The sequence below is a fragment of the Chinchilla lanigera genome, unplaced genomic scaffold, assembly GCF_000276665.1.
Source record: "Chinchilla lanigera isolate Chin_1 unplaced genomic scaffold, ChiLan1.0 scaffold00034, whole genome shotgun sequence".
Taxonomy (NCBI): domain Eukaryota; kingdom Metazoa; phylum Chordata; class Mammalia; order Rodentia; family Chinchillidae; genus Chinchilla; species Chinchilla lanigera.
The window spans coordinates 17,383,811-17,404,697 of NW_004955435.1; the positions used below are offsets into that span (position 1 = coordinate 17,383,811).

General features: G+C 48.9%; 1 protein-coding gene across 1 annotated transcript in view; it reads right to left on the bottom strand.

Annotated features, from left to right (window-relative positions):
- Syt6 (synaptotagmin VI) overlaps nt 1-20,887 on the bottom strand; it is a 55,556-nt gene that overhangs the window by 33,840 nt on the left and 829 nt on the right. Inside the window, exons 2-3 of the mRNA XM_005388999.2 lie at nt 10,296-10,644; nt 8,248-8,806 (exon numbers count right to left, since the gene is read on the bottom strand). Coding sequence (XP_005389056.1) covers nt 8,248-8,806; nt 10,296-10,644 — 908 coding nt within the window. The remainder of the gene's footprint in view (nt 1-8,247; nt 8,807-10,295; nt 10,645-20,887) is intronic.

A 20,887-nucleotide genomic window follows, 5' to 3' on the forward strand; every position in this document is an offset into this window, starting at 1 on the left:
CTTTCTTTCTTTCTTTCTTTCTTTCTTTCTTTCTTTCTTTCTTTCTTTCTTTCCTTCTTTCTTTCATTTATTTCCTTCTTTTTTCTTTCATTTCTTTTGGAGGTAGGATCTTGCTAAGTTGCCCAGACTGGCCTCACACTGCCTGGCCTCAGCAACCATTTTCTTGTGGAACCTTGGTCCCTCGGGCAGTTCCAGAACAGTCAAGGTCTTGTTGGCTTTTGAACCTGGGGCTGCACATAGTGGACCTCACTCCTGGGACCTGAGCTCTGTGTTGTCAGGAGTGGGAGGAATACACAAGGGGAGGGGGGCGGAGGGAGGGGATACAGAGGAGAACTGAACAATCCAGAGAATAATGAGGATAATGAGGCCAGGCCCCAGGGAGTAGGGGGCTAAATGAACATCCAGCAAAGGCATTCAGGCAGCCAGCAGCTCTCACTGTACAGCAAGCAAACAAGGGAGACTTGCAGCCCCTCAGTGACCTGGTGGCTTCTGACTCCGGGGGCTGAGGGCAAGGCAGTCTGGCGGGCCACAGCCAGCCAGGGCTCACTCAGGCTGCTTAAAGAGAAGTGCTGGACTGGGTTGGCTGTCTTCATGTATTATTCAGGGTGTTCCTGTTGGGGCGGGTACAGGGCTCAGCCTTGACCTCCCTCTGGGAGCAGGCTTCACAGCTTTGGGCAGGAGGCCCAGGCGCAGGCAGCTTTGTTCCCTTTGTAGCTCCTGGGGCTTCTATGTGACCCTGATTTGCCCTGCAGGTCTCTTTTGCAAAGCTCTTCCTTTCTGCTTCAGTCCTGGCTCAGACCTGCATGCAGATGGGGGAATTTAAGGCAGAATTCTAGGCATATTGAGGCCTTGCTGCAAATTTCTGATGGAACGGCTTGATGCTGCCTGAGTGACCCCGAGTGGACTGGGGCTGCTCACTCACTCACCCTACTCGCTCCTCCCCACTCCCGAGCTTGTCCCCAGGGCATGGCCCATACATGGGACCACCCTGCAGGCATGCTATAAAACCAGCCTTCCTAGGCCTCTGCCCTGCCCCACCCCAACATCCGGGCCACACTTCCCCGCTGTACTTTCTCCATGCCGTTTGCCACTCCCAGACCTCCTAGTGCTCTTGCGCTTTGACTCTCCCCAGCAGGGGTAAGCTGCCTGTGAACAGGGACTTTGCTGCCACATCCACAGTGCCCAGACTGTGTGGTACCTGGCAAACCTGACAGACAGCTGTAGAGTGAGGAGTTCTCCGACTCTTCCTCCTTTCCTTCCGTGGCTCCCTTTCCTCTTCAACCTTATCCTGCTTAGTGATCTTTACTGGCTGCCCCCTCCTCCTCCGTCTCCTGGCTGTGGGTGTTCCTATAAGCTCTGCTCTTGTTCCTGAATTCTCCTTCTGCCAGCAGTACCCTCCCTCCCCAGGCCCACTCATTCTCCCAGCTTCACCACCTCTGTCTCTCCTTTTACCTCTTAACGTGATTTAAATAATTGTGGTTGTTGGATTACATTTTTGTTTGCTCAGAAACTTCTGTTCAAGTGCAAGCTCTTGGAAAGCAAGGACTGTGTTTATCCCTTCAATACCCACTTGTTCTAGGGCTCAAGGATGTTGTAGGGCTTGGAGATGCATGGAAAATGTGCTCAGTGGATGCAGAACCATTCCACTTTCCTCTTACTCCTCCCAGGCATCTCAGACCTGGGAGCTTGAGAGCCAAGATGGGTGCTTGGAAAGCACAGCATCAGCTGCTGGCCAAGGAAGCCTTAGGAGACTTCATCCCAGGGTGATTTAATGAGTCACAGTGGATCAATTAGCCAGTGCTCCAGCTCTACTTGAAAAGCCTTTTGTGGCTACTCTCAGGTCTCTCTCCACTTGAGCATGTGGGCGTGAGAAGAGGATGCAACTGGAATTTTTCTGGAAAGGAGGGCGATTTTATACCAGGAGACTCTCCTCTGCTGGCCAGGAAGGACCTGTGTGCCTCCAGAACGGAGCTGCTTTCCTGCCTCCCCCATCAGACAGTGAGGCCCAGAAGACTGGGGGAGCTGAAGGTTTATATTCCCAGCCAGGTGCCTGGTACACAGTATAGTAATGATACTGCAAGCACTTGTCACACAATGAAAAGAAACCCAATCTTATGCGAAAGAGATTCTCTTAGATCCTTTCCCCAATCCAAAGCAAACAGAGAAACATACTTCCATAACTCGAATTTCTCATTTGTCATTCTCTGGCCTTCACTACCGTCAAAGCCTGCCCCAAATATTTCCTCTTCTAGAAACTTTTCCAGACAAATCTCCTCTGACTCTGTTTTTTTGCTTCCTCTCTCCTGGACATTTCTGCATATGGCAAGTATGGCTACTTGTGTAAGTGTGTCACAAGCACTCACACTGCCCTGTCCCTAGGGCCTGCCTCCTACACAAGGTGTGGGGAAGGTGGAGTTGGGGCCACTGGGCATTCTCCACACTCCTCATTGGCCTAGGCCTGGGCAGGTGCTTTCTGTGCCATCATTTTCATAAATTACAATAAATGAAATGTTGTCAATAAATGAAATGTTAAATGAAAAAGGAATGAATCTCAAATCCAAGGTGCACAGGGAAAATACTGGGGAAAAGGTAAAAGAATCCCAGTGTCAGCACAAAAGCTGTCCCTCAAAATGACCAGATTTTGAGACAGGTGAGAGAACCTAACCAGCCTACAAATCAAAAACAAAATAATCTTCTAACTCCCCCAATAGGATGCACAGTTTAGGATCTATCTTCTGTCCTGAGGAGCAATGGAAGCACATAGCTCTCAGGCTATGCAAGGATCATGGGCTCTGTTAAAGACCTGGTTCAAATCTCTGAGGGATACTGACTAAGTCATTTGACCTTGAGCCTTCAGTTCTGTATTGACATGTAGGACAATCAGAAGGTCTATGTTGAGGATGAAACGTGATAAGGAACATGCTCTTGGCATCTAGTAAGAGTCTAGTGTGTAGAAACCCACATATCCCCAGTCACTGGAGGTCTGAGAAAAGGCAAGTGGGAGGAGCTGAGCACCAATGCAGAACTGCACTCATAGGAAAAGGAAGAGGAGAGCTTGCTGGTGGGGCCTCCTCTGTGGCAGGATGTCTTAGAGGACATCCTCGGAAGGCTTGAAAACAGGACTGGTTCTTCCCAACATTTAAGGGAGAAGGGGTGGTCTGGAAATTTGCCCAGTGGCCAACCATCCAGGGGTTTAGGACTCTCCTACAGAGACCACATCCCTGAGGACTGGACAGGTCAGTTCTGGGAAAGCAAGAGAGCAAAAACTGTTCTATGGGAGAAGCTGAGAGGCTGAGAATCTCACTGCTTTGTGGGATGGTTTGATACGGTGTGAACTACAGCCCAGAGAAGGAAAATCACTTTTCAAAGGTCACACAGAGAACACATGGCACAACTCAACAGGAAATCAAACAGAAATACTGTAGTTTGCCTTTTGCAGTTTCAGCTATCCACAGTCCACTACAGTACAAAAACATTAAATGGAAAATTTCAGAAATAAACAATGAATATTTTAAAAGTTTCGTAGTGCTCTGAGTGTCATGATGAATTCTTACACCATCCTATCTGTCCTGTGTCATCCCTTTGTCTAGCGTATCCCCACTGTATACACTACCCGCCTGTTAGTGACGCAGGCATCTTTGTTATCAGATAGTCTATTGCAGTATCATAGCACTTTTGTCCAAGTAACTGCTATTTTACTTAATAATGATCTGGTCAGTTTTACTGCAGTATATTGTTATGACTGCCCTATTTTACTATTCATTATTTTTGTTAATTTCTTACTGTGTCCAATTTATAAATTTAACTTTGTCATAGTTCTTTATTTATAAATTTAACTTTGTCATAGTTCTTTATGCAAAAAAAAATATATATATACTTGCTATTATCTGAGGTTTTAGGCATTCATGGGGTTCTTAGGATGCACCCCCCTCCCTTGCATAAGGGGAGACTACATAGTGATATCTAACAACCAGTCATAAGAGGTGGCCTGGACCCAAGTGGATGGTTGATCTGGGAGTGGTAGAGAAGTTGCCCATAGGCTGAGCTAGCAGGAAAGGAATTGGGTTCTAGAAGCTGTTGGGTACTGTGCTACAGCACTGCCCTTGGTAGCTTGTGTATTATATTTTGTTTGCTGTATATAATAACACCATGGGTTAGGTGCCATTACTAACCCCCATTTTGCCGATGGTGAAACTGAGGCACCATTTACATAATGCTTAAAGGTCTCAAAACTGGAAGGTATGGAAACTGGAATGTAACAGATTTGTTTGGTACCAAAGCCTGGGCTTTCTCTGCACAGCCCTGCTTATTCCAGGAGTGGAAACTATTCCTTGACCTCAGTGTCCCTCTCTCCCTGCAGACCTGGAGTCCAGGCTTCCTGGAAGTACACAGAGCACTCCATCATCCTCAGAACAACACACATACTCATGTACACACACACCACCCACTAACTTAGTGGGCACCTGGTAAGCAGGAAGATGGCCAAGTCCATCAGCATCACCAAATACAACATATATGTTATGGCCCCAATTATAGCCTTCACCTCCTGCCACAGTGAAGGAGTAGGAATTGCGGTGGGAATTGTATGCACTCGGGTCTGAGGCCTCTGTAACAACAGCTACAAGATTACAAAGATGTTAGCAAACCCCAGTGATGGCAGCTCTGTTATAATGATAAATCTGCAGCTTTATATAGAAATAATGAGACTGAGGGTAGGCGAGTGGGGGGAGGCTGAGTAGAGTGGTTTTAGGCAATTGAAGCTCTGGTTGGAGTGACAGTGGGAAGACCCTGGGGATGCCCAGGAGACCTCTGGGGACCTTAGACATGCAGACAGGAGGTGGGGCAGCAATGTCAGGGCAGCCATGCCCAGGGCTGGCATGGATACAATGAACTCCCTCCCTTTCCTTCTCAAGTTGAGCTTTTTGATTCAGTGGAAGACCAGAGGCCTCCAGCTCCCCTAGCAGGTCCCATTTGCCTGCTTCTTACCCTCTGGCTGGTGCTGTATATGAGCTGCTAGGCCACCCAGGCCTCCCTGTGGATCAGCCCGGGAGTAGAGGGCCACAGTCCCCTGTGGCTTATGATCTGCCATCAACAAAGAATAAGACTCCAGGATATTTACTTCCTCTTCACTAGCCTTGAAGCTCAGTGATTACAGGCTAAGAGAAAACAAAAGTGTCAAACTTTGCTACTTCAGCTCAAGTGCTGGGGCAGCGGCCTGCCTGGTTGCACAAGCCAAGGCTGCCTCTGACTCTCCCACATGAGTCCCAAGAACACAGCACTTGTGTGACCGCAGAGCAGCCTCCTGAATGCGTCTTCTTCTCAGCCTGGGGGCCACTGACCCTCTGCTCTGGTCCAGACTGCTTGATTTAACTGACGATTAGAAGTTACATTGCTACTTCTAAACAATCCATCCCCCTGAACTGTGTACAGACTGGGTCTCTTCCTACCCATTCTCAAAACACTACTGGCACTTTTCCTCCAGGAAGCCTTCCCAGGTTAATCTCACCCAAGCCCGGCTGTTTCCTGATGATCCTTTCCTGGCACAAAAGTATATAATTTTAACTGAATTAAGTAAGCATCAGTCATCCAAGAGTGCACTGGGTTCTCACATCCAGGCCAGAAGGAAGATACAAGGGAAACTCAACTGTGGGACACAGCCATGCCTGAGACCTCCGCCGGGAGTACTAAAGGACTTTGCCAGGCAGAATATGCTAGGGATATACGGAGGGACACAGAGAATACATCAGAGGGGTGAGTGCAAGGACTTTGGGGGCCCTTGGAGGGTGGACTGGTTTGGATTGGGCAGAGGCGAGGGTCAAGCCTGCTTAACAGAGCCCTTGTGAGCAAAGGAAAGAGGCAGAGAGGCCATGCATGATGAGGGACCAGCCCAGTGGTGGTAGAGGAGCTGTCATTCTGAGCTCAGGCCCAACATGTAACTCTGGGGACAAAACCAGGACACAGGAGAGAACTGAGCTGGCTGTCAGCTGCACTCATCTGCTCCCCAGCATACTGGCTGCAGGATACACATTGAACACTCAGGCAGTCCAGCGACTGGGACTTGGGTCTCCCTAGCCCCCAAATAATTAAATTTTCCCAGCCAGCCCTGCAAAACAGGTAGAAGCACCGGCTTCTTTACATCCCCTCCCCCACCATAGCTTGAGTGCTGCTTGCCAGGGCGTGAGCCTGAGGACTGAGCTCCTGAGGCCTGTGCTTGGTGATGAGGCTGCCAGCGGAGGGGTCCAGGGGACTCACCTGAAGGGGGATTTTCCTCAGACTAACTGCACGCAAGACAGCTGTGGGGGCATGGTCCCATCTCCACAACTCTGGAAATGCCCGGCCTGGACACCCTTTGTGCCTGGCTCGGGTGCATCCCCTTCCTCGTGGCCTCTCAGGCTATTTATACCCACCTTTCCCCACCTAGTTTAATTTCCCCCACCTGGGTGGCTTTCTTGGCTGTCCTTGCTCTCAGGGACCTTGGAATGGCACACAGTAGGTAGCATTTGCTGACTTGCTGTGCCAGCTGCTGCACAGACATGACCCCCCGGGTCAAAGGGACTCCCAGTCCCCGCCCCAGCCCCCATGCCTGCCACAGTCTTCTTAGGAGGTAGAGAAAGGCTATAGTGATGCCGAGGAGGGTGAGAATGGTGAGGATCTTTCTGATGCCTCTGTAGGATCTTTTCCGAGGCTGGACTGGGCAAGTGGAGATGGGATGCTAATCCAAAAGCCATAGAGTGCCAGGGTGTGGGACGTTCCACCCAGGTGTGCAGTATGCTTGGGCATGCACTGTCCTCTGCAGGGTGTGGCTGTGCTTCTGCCTGGAGCCGAGAGCACAGGATAAGCAGATGGGGACACTGGTGACAGGCAGGAAAGCCGCTGCTGCCTCCATAGCCCCGGCCCTCACTGCGCTGGGTGCCGAGCTGCCTTTCTCCACCTGTATAGTCACCATAATGAAGCTGCCTTAGGAGATGACAAAGGAAGAGTCGCACAGATGTAAACTTCAGAGTGATTTATGCGGCAGAGCTCCTGGGCCCGGGCTGGTGCACAGCTGCTGTGTGCCCCGCCCCGTCTGCCCGCCCCGTCTGTCTCCAGGCCCTGCCGGCTGCTCAAGCTGTTCTTGGAGATGCCACTTCAGGAAGACAAAGATGGGAGAGGCATGGGGACATTAGGCCGGTCAAAGTCAGTGCTGGCTGTGAGAACAAGGCGACCCTGAGACCTTCCCAGGGCAGAAGCAGAGCCCACCAAGCCTCTTCTCTTTAAGTAAATCAAGATCTGGGTCCTTTGCCAATGGGAAATCAATAGGACTGATTTTCAAAGCATCTCTCCTTGCAAATTCAACAGAAATATATTGAGTATGGACTGTCCAGAAGCACAGTCTACAGACAGAGTTGGGCCACCCTTCAGGCACAGAAGGTAGGGCTTAAGAAATATCCATGACAATCAGCATCCAAGGCCCTAGGTTTGAGGCCATCAGAGCTTGAATGTCCCTGTGGGGCTCTGAACTGCCCCGCACCCCTCGAGCTCAGAGAGGCTCATACTAGCTACCCCAGGGGATGTGCTCTATGGCCTCCTCATCCCAGGGAACTGTGCATGCTCATGCAAATGGGGCCTCGGTTACACGCTTTCTAGTTCTCAGTGCCAAACCTGTCCTCCTTTCCCTTAAAAGCCACCTCGAACCCCAACTCCTTGAGATCTTCCCTGGCTAATTCTAGGTGATGCTGAAAGCCCAGGATCTGCCCTCACGTATGGATCAGCCACTTCTCTTTTGAGCCAGCCACACCCACCCCCCACACCTCACTGAAGACAACAGCTAGCACAAGGGTTCATCCTGCTTGACACGGTGTGCTCTTGATTGCCTACTCCAAGACTCTAGAACACATCATTGCTCTCAGTAGATGGTGCCATCTGATTCAGTCGATGGGCCTGGCCCAGGCTTTCTCAGAATCAAAGGAACATATGACATAATTTTATGGATGGCCAACCAGAGGCCTTGCAGATTGACAACTACCATAAAACATATCATCAGAAGCAAAAGATAAAAATTAACTTGTTTTCCCACTCACATGGGCACTCTTCTACTCTCCACCCCAACTTGGGCAGAATGTAAGGACTTCCCCGGGAGAAGACCATTGGGCAGTATTTTGAAGGGCAGGGGCTCATGTGTCTCTAAGTCTTGGCAACTAGAGACATGTCCTATCCTGCCCGGCAATGCAAATCCTCAGTCAGCCAAGGGAACAGAGCTGTACTCACAGTAGTAGCATACTGGATGTCCTTCCAGATGGAGGTTTCCCTGGACAGATCAGAGGCTTCAAAGAGGTTGTCTAGGATGACCTCCCCAATCATGTCATGGCGGGAGAAGCGGTCGAAGTCAAAAACACTGAGATGCAGCTTGCGGTCGGCCAGCTCCTCATAGGGCACAGGGAAGTGGAAGTTCTCATCAAAGGTGGGATTCAGGGTCTTGCGGTGCACCCGGGTCTGCAGCTTGCATTTGCGGTCGGGCAGGAGGTAGATCTTGACATAAGGGTCAGAGCTTCCACAAAAGTCCTTGGCAGGGAGGTCAAAGGCTTTCAGGATGCGCACAATCAGGGTCTCACTCTCATAATCATAGCGTAGACTAAAGTTGATCTTCCCACAGCTCTTGGCAGCCTCAGACTTGGCATCATCCCCATCCACCGACTTCTGCTTGTAGAGCTCAGGCTTGATGCGGCCAATGCTGGTAGGCTGTTCTGCTGCTGGCGGCAGCTCATTGCCATAGTCTACGCTGGAGACATGCATCTGCCGCGGCAGGTGGCGCTTGAAGGATGTGTGCCTGGAAGAGGGCAGGAGAGGCAGAGAGAGTGTGTCAGTGCTCAAAGAAGGGGACACAGGAAGGCCCAACCTTGGTGGCCCTGGATCATCCTGACCCTTGGAGAGCCCCCTTTTCCTCCCCTTTTTCAATCCTACTGTTCCTCTGCACACATTTTGTGCACAAGGTGGTTGAAGGCATTAATATATGTAAAGTAGTTGGAACGGTGCCTGGTGTATAGCAAGCTCAATAAATGCTAGCCATTGTTACAACCATTTTCCTGCTTTCTAAGATTTTTTTCCTAGTAGGCAAAAAACATTTTCCTGCTTTCTAAGTTTTTTTCCTTGTTCCTCTGTTAATCCATGAGTCCCCTAGGGAGAAGGACTTCCCTCCATCGTCATCATCACCTCATCACCACCACCACCACTACCATTTATTATTTACTATATGGCCAGCAGTAGAGTGACTAAAAGCACAAGCTCTGGAGTCAGACTGCATGGCTTAATTTTGGCTCTGCCACTTTCTAGATATGCAACTTTGGACAAGTTATTTAAATTCTCTGGGCTATAAAAATAAGGATAATAAATGTAATTGCATAGAATTGCTGTGAGGGTGAAATACATCAATACATGTATAGTGTGAGCTGTATAATACTAAGAATTAAGGCAAGTGTATAATAATCAATATATATACTAGCTCTTAGTAGCATATGGAGTCTTGGTTCCTCACGACAGTAGGTAAGAGTCATTAGCTCTATTTTGTAGTGGGGAGAAGTGAGGTTCAGGAAAAGTGCGCAACTTGCCTAAGGCACCCTCCTTCCTGGCCTCCAGTCTGAATACCAGCTCTCCCTGTGGTTGGTCGCCGGCAACCTGGAGGAAAAGTTTAGGAACCCAGGAATCCACATGAACCCTAAGTTTTGAGCATAAGTTTTAGTTTTGAGTAAATACAATGTCTTGTACCTGCAGGTACCCTATCTTTTAAAGATATTACTTATTTTAAAGTAGATACTTTTTATCATTATGTGTTTCTTGTTAGTACTGTTCTGAATTAAAGGATGACACATACATAACTGCTATCATGCAGGGAATTCTAAGTGGTTTGAAAGGAGTCATTCTCAAGGACTCTCTTGCCTTATTTCCATGCCGTGTGGGCTGTAGCTATGCAAGGCTTTACTAACATATCTCCAAACACACCATGAACTTTTATGCCTCTGGATCTTTACATATTCTCTTCCAACATCCCCTCCACTCCACTTTTCTGTTCCAACCACAGCTATCCCAAGTGCGCACCACATGCATAGCGCCCCACCCTAAAGCGTCCCCTTCTGTGACATCTCTCCTGCTGCCCACTTTCTCTCTGATCGCCCACCATGGGTCACATCATCTGCTCTATCCTCAAAGAACATATACTGTTATTTCTGGTCTCTGATTTTCCCAGGCTGGAATCTCATTAATGCACTGAATAAGGACATGCAGGCCCATGAGGCTTAGGAAGTGAAGGCTACGATATTCACCTGGTGGATGACGCTGGCTCTGTGGTCTGTCGCTGCAGCCGTGTGTGACGCATTATGTGCTCCTTTACTGACATCTGCACCTCAGCCGGGATATCTGGGGATGTGTGGCTAATCTTCACAGCTGCCTCCAGGAAGCCCAGGGTGCTGGGGTCCTTCAGCTTGTCCGCCATGTTGCTTCTGGAGCTGGGGCTCTGGAGGGCCTCTAAGTGAGGGTTAGCAGAAGAGGGGCTGGAGGCCTCCTTGTTCCTCCAGGGCGTCCAGCACAGCTTCCAAAAGAGAAAGAGAAAAACTGCCACCAGGGCCACGCCACACACAATAACTACCACGGCAAGGAGGCTGACAGAGGTGCCTGCCCGGCAAGTACCAGACAGGGAGGGACAGAAACAGACAGAAACAGGAAGAAGCAGGCGAAGGTGTCGGCAGAGGGTGCACACAGAAGGGACAAAGACGGAAGAAGAGAAAAGAATGGTCAGGAGAAAAACTGCCAAGTCAGGAGAGAGAGAACTTTTAGGGTTGACTCTTGATGGTCCGTTTTGTGACGTATCTGTAGCTTTCCGTTCACCTCAGCCTGATTTCTCCAATATCACCCCCCACACCAGCTTGAGGAGCACCTTGGCTACCTCCTCTGCTGCCCACTGGCATGTGTGCAGGGAAGGGAAAGTAACTTAAATGGCAGCCTAAGCAGATGTGCAAATTCGTGAAGCATTCATGTTTGGATGCTGTTTCAATTTCTGTTAGAGCTGTTACTATGGCCAGGCTCATCAAAGTGGTTTTTTGTGTACAGCTCTCTTCCCCCATGGGCTATGAGGATAATTCATTCTTTTCTCCTCCTTGTCTCACCCCCATCTGGCCCAAGGCAGGAGCTGAGTAAACACTGAGGACTTCAAGGAGATAGGGCCAGCCTCACATCCTTGAGGGCAGGGGTTTGTTTCTCAGAAGAATACTTCAGAGTACCTGAGAGCTCAACAGATACTTGTATCAATTTGGAATCTGGACCACGCGGTATATGTCCAAGCTAAATACAAAATACAAATGATTCTGATGGCTGCTGTTTTCTCTTTTCTGTGTCTGTGGCAATTTGCGGGCCTTGCTGCAAAGCTGGTTGTTTGAGCAGTGTAGCTGATTTGGAGGTGGGTTCTCACACCCAGCCTGCTCCTGACCTAGAGGATGCCCACGATCACAGGAGTACCATGCAAGATGCCTCTCTTTGTGAGAAATTATTCAGTAGATCTCCTACCCCACTTCCCTCCCCAAATCTCAGAACAAACCTTAGAGCCCAAGGCCTCTTCTGAGTAGAGAAGTCAGAAGGCTCGGAACCAGTTACCACTGGTAACCTGCCAAGGTTTGCAAAAATGTCACTTGTGGATAAGCCAGCAGAAGAGTTTAGTTTGGCTTGCATAATGACTGAGAAGTTAGGAAATTCTATAATCATCCCCAGCCCAGATTCTCTGGAAGAGGCCGATGAGTTGGTAACTGGACCCAGGCCTGCCCAGCAGGAACTGGTGGCTCCTTGTATGGGTGGGTCCTTACCCGCTCAGCCCATCACTCCCTGTTCCCTGCCAAGTCCCTGCAGGCTGGAGAGGTGCAGCCTCTGGATTAGCCTGCTTCAATGCCATAAAAATCTTAGGATTTAAAAGTGAGAAACAATCCCACAAAGACTGAGGCCAGGGTTTACTTTTACATATGGGAGCTGTGGCCCAGAGGATCTGGGACCACAGGCTGCTCAGGTACAGAACCTACACTCAGTCTAGACATCCACAGTCCAGGTTGGCACTCTTTCCACTGTTCTGGCCTGTTTGTCCCAGATTAAACTATAGACTCCCATAGGCTCTTGTGAATGAATGAATGAATGGAATGGAAAAGAGCTACGAGTACCTCCCATTTCAATTAAGTGTAACCAACATTTCCTGAGCACTTGTCAGGTACGAGGTCCTGAACTAAACTTGGCAGATGAAAATGAGCAGGTTCCTCCTGTACACAGGCCCAAACGAGAGCCATCTCGTGTCCAGAGGGGTCTGAGAAGGGAGTGAGAACATCCGCCACCCTCTCCGGGGGTGGGGGGTGGCTGTCTTCCAGCTTCCTGTTGTCAGTTACTTGTCTGGATCAGCAGTCAGGTACCTCTAAGAATAGGGGATAAGAGCACAGACTCTGAGACCCCGGCCTCCTAGCACCATCCTTTGCAGCCTCTGCACCGAGACACTGGAGCCCTTTCCTGGCCGAAAAAGCTGGGGCTAGTCCTTCTCCTGGTGAACGCCAAGGACCAGGCAAGTTGACTGTAAAGAACCTTCTAGGCTAAAGGTCCTCAATGTGCATGCCTGTGCCTCAGGGGCACAACAAAAAAAATAAGATCATTTTAGTATTTATTGTGTTACATAAGAAATGAAAATTTTGATATACAGTTTGATAGTAATAATAGCATTTTATTATTGATTTAATTAATTTATTCAACTTTACTATGTCCAAGGTTTAAAGTGCTTTCTATATGTTTCCTTGCTTAATCCTTTCCACTGAACTGGTACACTATCATCCTCATTTTGCAGATGTAGAAGCAAACACAGAGACTGCTCAGGTCACATAGCTAGTGAGGACTGGAAACAGGTTTGAACCAGGCCAGTCCAGCTCCGTAACATCACCTCTGTAGGACACGTACCTGTGTATAACTTGGGGACAAATGAGCATGTATTGGAGACCATAACTCATTTTTTTTTCCTGTTATGCATTCATAATCTAATTAGCTTAGAGACTGTTTCCCCAAGCTCTTATCCTACTGGGCTCCCCAGGAAAACTACTACAGATATATGTATCCCTATTCTAAGTATCTGGCCAGGTACAGATCCTTCACATCTGTTCTCTGTTACAGCTCTTCTGCATGCATTCTCTGCAATATGAGTCTCCTAAAACAAAAGGTATTTCCAGGGCCTTGCTTTCCTTTGATCATACATTTTACTTGCTTTGTTAATAATTAGAATTTTAATGAGAAGGGGGGCTGAGGGGGAACCTAGAGAGCATAGAGTGCATTTAAATGTTCAGTCTGACAAAAAACTGAATTTATAAATGAAAAGAGAGACAGGGGGAAGGGTGGGCCAGGGGAAAAAGGTTTTCTCAGTGTGGTTGCTATTTCTATTTCTTCTCTATGTGACCCCCAGCTATTGTTCCCTTGGAGCTGTGATTAGGGGAGACAGAGGCTGTGGACTATTGGGAATCAGCACTCAGCACTCAATACTGGTTATATAATGTCAGGAGGCCCATCCTGTGCGTGGAAAATCTTCATCCAGGACTAGGAGAGTCTGGACTTTGACTTCTCATGGGCAGGCGAGAAGAGGACAATTAGATCCCACACAGTGAGAGGCTCATCCATGCAGAGGCACAAGGTGGTAACCACGTCAGTGTGAGCAGAATCAGGCTGGGGGAGGAGGTTACTGTAGAGGATTTAAACCCCTTTAAAAATCACTATTTGTGGCCTACAATTCAGCCAGCCTTTATCCTCTGGTGTGTTGTCAGTTTTCTGTCACTGTAACAAATACCCAAGATAATGGACTTATAAAAAGAAAAGGTTTATTGTAGATCACAGCGTTAGAGGTTTCAGTCCATCACTGGTTGGCCCTGTTGTTTTGGGTCACACAGCACCTCATGGTGGAAGCATGTAGTAAAACAAAAGTGCTTACCTAGAGCCAGGAAGTGAAAGAAAGAGAAGGGGGTGGGGCCCTGCTGTCCTCTTCAAGGTAAAGCCCTCAATGACTTGAAGACCTCCCATGAGGCCCCACTTCTCAGAACCAACAGCTCCACCCTGGGAAATAAGCTTTCAGCACATGGACCTTTGGGGACATTCCAGACCCGAATTATAGCACCTGGTTCAGGTGCGCTGAGGCTGGGAAGGGATGTAACCTCCCATAACTGCCCATAGGCTGTGCACGAGCCTAGATCACTAAGATGTGTGCCTTTTAGGGCCAACCCATCAGCCCATAATTGCCCCCTAGACAGTCACAGGTGCACAAATAAACTTCAAAACACCTTTCCATTCATATCTTGCTTGAACTTCGACCCCCAGAAGCAGACGGAACTCTGATGGGTAACCCTGTCACCTTGTCAGTCCTGATCCAGCTCTCTTCCTATGTACACTATGCACAAGCCTCAATACTGGAGAGGTGCGTTCTCATAGCACTGGAAAGGAGAAAGTACTTCCTCAGTATTTGTATTCTTTCTCTGAATCTTCTTCCTTATTTGTCCTTCCCCATGGAGAGAACGAAACATTATACTAGAGTTAAACAGGGTTCATTCAATGTCCATTTCACACAGTTTAAACTGTGTGACTCTGAGAAACTATGTAATCTTTCTCAGCCTTAATTTCCTTATCCATTAAAATGGGAATAATAGTGTTTGCCTCAAAGGGTCATTGTGAAGTTGAAATGAGATTTGAAAAAAAGGAAATGAGTACAAAAGTGTATCAAAAATCCTGAGAACTGCACCTAGAAGGTAGTTAGTTAGCTACATAGAGATACCAGCTATTTTTACTAGAATTACTTATGCCCACCAGTCTAGTTCTAAATATCCTTTAGTTTTAAACTTTGTTTAGTGATCAGAACACCTGCAAGCCATGAATACTAGTAGAGATAACTTTAACCTTATCATTTCAAACTAAGAACAGTCTTACTAGTAGAAAAAAAAAACTATTTCATACATAGGCATGTGCCTCTGTATCTTGAGACATAATATATACTATGTAAAAGGTCACATATCTCCAAATTTTTCCGTTGATATTCATTTGCTTGCTACTGCCCCAGTTGTGTCGTTACCACCACTACCCAGCTGGTAAACAGGTACAAGTTCAAAACAGATACCAATCAAATCACGGAAGGAGACTCTACAATTAAGAATGTTCCATACCCTAGCGAAGTTTTCTTGGAAATTGAAAGAAATAAATTCATGACTCGTATTAGTCATGAGACCTCTTCACTCTGGTATCAGAGACACTCTAGTAGCCCATAGGCATCTGATTTGGGAAACCGCAGTTGCCAATGGCTCAAAGGAGAAGAGCTATGGAATTAGGCTTTGGAGACCCCATCAGAGATGAGGCACTGTATAGGGATACAGAGCTTTTACCCCTGGCTGGGGAGTTGGACTTTACAATGTGCTTAGAAACAGGGCAGATATCTCACGTGGGTATCAGGATAGAATAACCATGGAGCCCATTCCAGCCACATCGCTTTCTCATTGTGTGACCTAAAACAAGTTGTCTCACCTCTCCAAATCTTGGTTTCCTCTTTTACTTAGTGAAGATTCTAATTATTCCTACCTTATAGGATCATCATGAGTATTAAATAGGCTAAGACTTTGAGTACAGCCTCTGTACCAGATGAGTGCTTCAAAATATAAACTGCTTTGTTCTTCATGACTTTTCCTTTTGGTGGAATTTAACAGCTTACTGTGTACAGAAAGACCCAAAGCTAGGCCTCTGAGCCAGAGAAGGGAGATGCCAGATCAGAAGGCAAAGCACAGCATCTGAGGGACTCCAGGCCCCTGTTATCTCCTCAAAGTTAAGATTCTCCTGAAGCCCATCAGGGCAGGCCCTGCGTGTCACCTTAAATGAGACTGGTAGCTCGATGGCCTATGGCCGCCCTCCCCTTCTGGAAAATGCTAGGCTATCAATTAGCATCCCAGCGCTTGCTTATCTGCCCCACTGACGCTTCTTCAAAGACAGAGCCCTCCCCTTCTCCCTACCCACAGTGTTAGGCAGTTCTTATCGCTTGCTATTGTTCCCATTTTTCTAATGGGCTCCCATGTCAGGAAAATCCATTTTGTAACAGTAACAGGGATTCTTACTAACACATTGTAATTGAAATGATAAACTGGGGAGAGGAATTGAAAAGACAGGACCATTTTCCCTGCTCACTCCACTGCCACCGCAGTGAGAGGAGCCTGGCCGCAGGGCCTGGGGCTGCTGGTGGACCTTCAGAAATATAAGAGCTCAGGCTGTGCAGAGCAGGAGCTGCCTCACACTAGCTCTGGTTGAGACACAGAGTGAGGCAAAGCACAACTCAGAGACCACACAAGTTATGCCGAGGCCCAAGAGCATGGAAGAAACAGCATTTAGACCATGAAGGGAAGAGACTTTGGACGGAACCATTAAAGCTAACGATTGCTATTTATTTAGACATGGTGAGCACTGTGGCCTTTATGTTATCTCATTTAATCTTCTCCGGTACCGGGAACCGAACTCACGACCTTGCACATGCCAGGCAGGCGCTTTTGCCGCTGAGCTAAATCCCCAGCCCTATCTCATTTAATCTTAAACAGCCTCCCACAGAAACTGGTTTTCAACTTTCAAAGATAAATAAACTAAGTGCAGAGAGAGATGTTAACTAAGTAATTATTTGTTTAAAGGTACAGTGGATTAAGCAGAAGAACTGGGGATTTGAATCTAAGACTTTCTGATGCCAAAGTCCAGGCTTTTGACCCAGGGATCTCAGGCCACTGCAGGTGGAGCTGAAGAACTGTAGTCGAAGGCTGGGCAGAGGAGCTGGGAAGTCACTGCTGAGCTGTAACCAGGAGAAGGTAGGGCAGCTTCTACTCTTCGGCCTGATTCTCAGGACCTGTGCAGAGCCCTGCAGACTTGAGTTATGACCTATCTTTCTTCTTCTTCCCTGGGAAGTACATATTTCAGGTTACCTGTCAGCCATCAGGCAACTAAACAGTGGCCCCTGAAAAGTCCTATCCAGAAATGTACCTGAGGGACACACGTGTGTGTGTGTGTGTGTGTGTGTGTGTGTGTGTGTGTCTGTGTAGAGCAGGGACTATTCTGTAGGGAGGCTCATAGACATGAGCCATTAATAATAAGCTCTGCTGTGGCTTGTAAATTTATTAGGCAAACTGACTGTAATTAAAATTCAGGATTGGGGGAGGGGAGCAGAGGGTCATTGCTTCCTTTCCTTCTTTAGAGATCCAGGCCCAGTTACCGATGGGGATAATTAGCAGAGTCCAAACACAGAAGGAATTAATGCTCCTGAAAAAGCTGTGATGAGGGGAGACAATGCCGAGCTAATTACGGCCGCACCACGCTTTATGACTGGGCGCCTGCTTCCACCATCATTAGGGGACTCAGAGATAAATCAGAGACTAATGTGGAGTGTTACAGCTAACAGAGCATTCGCACTAATTTAACAATTATTAGTCTTATTATTTTGGCAGATGGTAACCGTCCCTCTCTGCCTGGCTGGTCAGGGAATGTGGGCTCTTTGAGTGGGGAATTAAGGTTGGAGTGATGGAAGGGATGGGCAGAAAGAACACCAGAAAGACCCTTTTCCCCCCGTGCTCCTCTCCCTTTTTGTACTAACAACTCAGGAGAGTCCTCGGAGAACAAGAACAAGTTCAGAGCTCCTGAAAGATCAGGGAGAGGTGAGGTGTCCTTATATCTCATCTGGATGCTCTGTTTGTTTCTGCCATCAAAGGTCCCTCTGATTGCAGTTCCTGTAGTAACCCAGTCTTTCGAGGTGACTTTACCTATACAGGACTGGCAGGGGTGCCGCCTAGCTCATTCAGGACATTCTCTTAATGTGCTTTTTCCAATTCTAGAGAGCCCTACACAGACCCTAAGGAAAGGTAGCCTGATCCAGTTACCTCAACCCCAGTCCTAATTATTTGCAGCCACATGTCCCCCGCACTTCACGCCCCCAAACTCTAGGACAGGGAAGACAAAATGAAGTTATAACAATTGGAGAAGAACACATCTTTTGCATAGAGCTTGAAGGGATGAAGCATACTGGGTCTAGCATCCCCACAGTCAGAGGAAGAAGAGCACTAGATCTCTAGATCTGAGAGCTCTAGAACTGTATGTATTGAATCTTGCAGAATCCTAGAGCTAAAAACACACTAAAATCAGAATACTACCCCCCTGTGTTCTTTAGGACCCTGCATTGCCCCTTTCCTCAAAGAAGGCAGGATTCCTTTCTTTCAGCAAAGGGTGAGGGAGGGGCTGATTATTCAGTTGTAGAAACAGGGCTCTGTATTTCAGTAAAATGTTGTGCATTTTAATTTGCCATTGCACACAGGGAAAAAAAAATTATCTGTGTTGCCAAAGGCCAGCTTCAAAGCTGAATCACAGAACATCTCCAGAGTCATTAGCAAAGTGAACAAACATCACATACATCTCATGGCCACAGGTAAGCTGAGAATAACCCCTTCTGCCTGCCAGCTTGGGGAGGAGTAGGGCAGCTTAGGTCTGCTCTCAGGTTCATGCATTTCTAATACCACCTCTAGATCTCTGCTCACTGCCTTAAACCTGGAACCAACTCTTCCTACACCCAACCTTCTGCAATTTGGCCTGGGGGAAAAGTTCACTCACCCCCAAGAGACAAGTGACACAAAGGAAGGTGGAGGACTGTCTGTCAGTGTCTAGTTGAGAGGCATATTAAGGAGGAAACCAGACCCTTTGCCTTTAGAGTTTTTAAAGAAAACAGGAAATTTCCTTTTATTTGTGGCAGTTTGGGTACAGATGCTTCCAAGTCAGGGTCTGATTAACTGAGATTTCTGGTGCAATTCCTAGCATAGATCTTGGCACATAGGAGGGTCTCAGTAAATGAGAGTGGAGACTGAATCTCAGGGTGTTACTAGAAACCCCATGAGTTAGAGTCTTAGAACACAAGGAAGGCAAGCAAGAGAAAAACATAAAATGGTAAAGGGAGACAAGTGCTCTACTCACTTGCATTTTTCATAAAACTGCAGAAGAAAAGATCTAGAATTTCTCTGCTTAGAGAATCTGGACACAGTCACTGGCTCTGGGAAGTAGGGGATGGGCTGGGAGGTAGGATTCCTAGGACCCTGAACTTCACTGCAGCTCCCCAGCTCCTGTGCTCACCTAAATCCCTGAGGTCTCAAAGCCACTCTCAACCACTTTCTTTCGCTGTGATCCAGGGTCTCCTTCTGTCTCCCGGCTTGGCCCCTAGGCTTCCTGGGGCTTGTGACTCAGCAGTCAAAGTTAAAGTTCCCCAAGGCTGACAACTCAAACTTGCCTTCTGAATCAGCCTGCAAGGAAGCATACTGATTCATCCGGCCCTGCTGGCTTTTGGAACTCAGGCTTCTCTCACCCTCAACCTGGTCACCCAGGCACCTGTCATTTCAGACTAACTGGCATCCTTCAGGAGTCAAAACACCAGGGCCTTTTTCCCCTGTGAGGATTTACTAGTACATACATCCTAGCAACCCTCATCCCCACAGCCAGTGCTTCTGCCCTGGACAGAGAAGGAGGGGCAGCTTTCGTCCCAGGTGGAACTCGACAGGTGTGTCCTCACTCTCTAGGCTCTGAAGGCTGGGACCATTATGGCCCCACAGGCAATGGACCATTGGAAGAAAAGGTGGAAGGGATCTAGGGAACAGGGGCAAAGAGAAAGTGAGTCCCTGACTTGGAGAAAATTCTGTCTTGTGGGTGTATGCAGTTGGGTAGTGAAGAAAGAGATGGTACCAGAGAACCAGTCTAACAATACTTGCTGAGCCCAATCATTTCTGAGAATCTCTGAGAGGGAGAAGCGACCTCTCTAATCTTCCTCACTATACCACCCTCTAAAAAAGTTCTAATTTCCATCTCTTCTGCTGCAGTAATCAAGTCACTGATCAAATATCGCCAGGGCCAGAGACCGGTGCCTTCTACAACTCACAGGTCTGAGGTGGGCTCCACTCACCCTGAGACTGGGTCCAGTAACCTGCCTCCACCCGCAGCCTCCCCTTGGCGATCTCGCCCTCCCATCAATGGCTCATTTTAACCAGAATCAACCTCTACCTCGGTGACCCTTAACCCCAAGTGGATACAGGGCTCTGGCACCTGCAGCCACTGAGATCACCCACCTGTACCAGCTCCGGGAACCCCTGCCCCTGCCTCTGGCCGCTTGTCCCTGGAGAGGCACAGGGGGAGCAAATCCCCGTCTCTAGAGGCCCCCTCCTCCCTTTCCCCAGCTGTTGGTGAGGAGCCCCTGGGCGACTCCCGAATACCCCTAGGCCCAGCCCCACTGGGGTCGGGGTTGGGGGACAAAGAGGGGTACGTAGAGTGCAGAGCCCCAGAGAAGCCTGGCGTCTCGCTCCTGCAGGATCTCCCCACCCCCACTCCGCATTCTCCCCGGGCCTCGCAGCGCCCCCGGCCCCGCCCTCCCGAGGGGGACGCGACCCGCGCTCTCCCGCCCGGGACCCTCCAGACCTCGGGACAAAGAGGCTCCACCGCAGGCGGCGAGCGTGGCCGCAGGGCACTGGTGCCGCAGGTAAACATCGAGGCCAGCCGGCTGCCACCCAACCGACCCTCCCGCAGCTCCCGCCGCCAGAGCGCGACACGCCACTCCCGCTGTCGCGACTCCCGGGAGGCGTCGCAGCCGCGGGGCTCGGGGTCGGGACTCACCGGCTCCGGCGAGCTCCACTCGGCTCGGGCTCCCGCCCGGACTCGGCAGCCGCCGGAGGCTGCGTCCGGCGCAGGGTCCGCGGCTCGGGCAGGAGGAGCCCTCTTGGCGAAGTCGGGAGAGGCACCGGCTCAGCGCGCACCCGCCCGGAGTCCGAGTGAGTCACGGAGACCGAGGGAGCGAGTTATAGGGGCGCGCGGCGGGTGGGGGAGGAGGCCG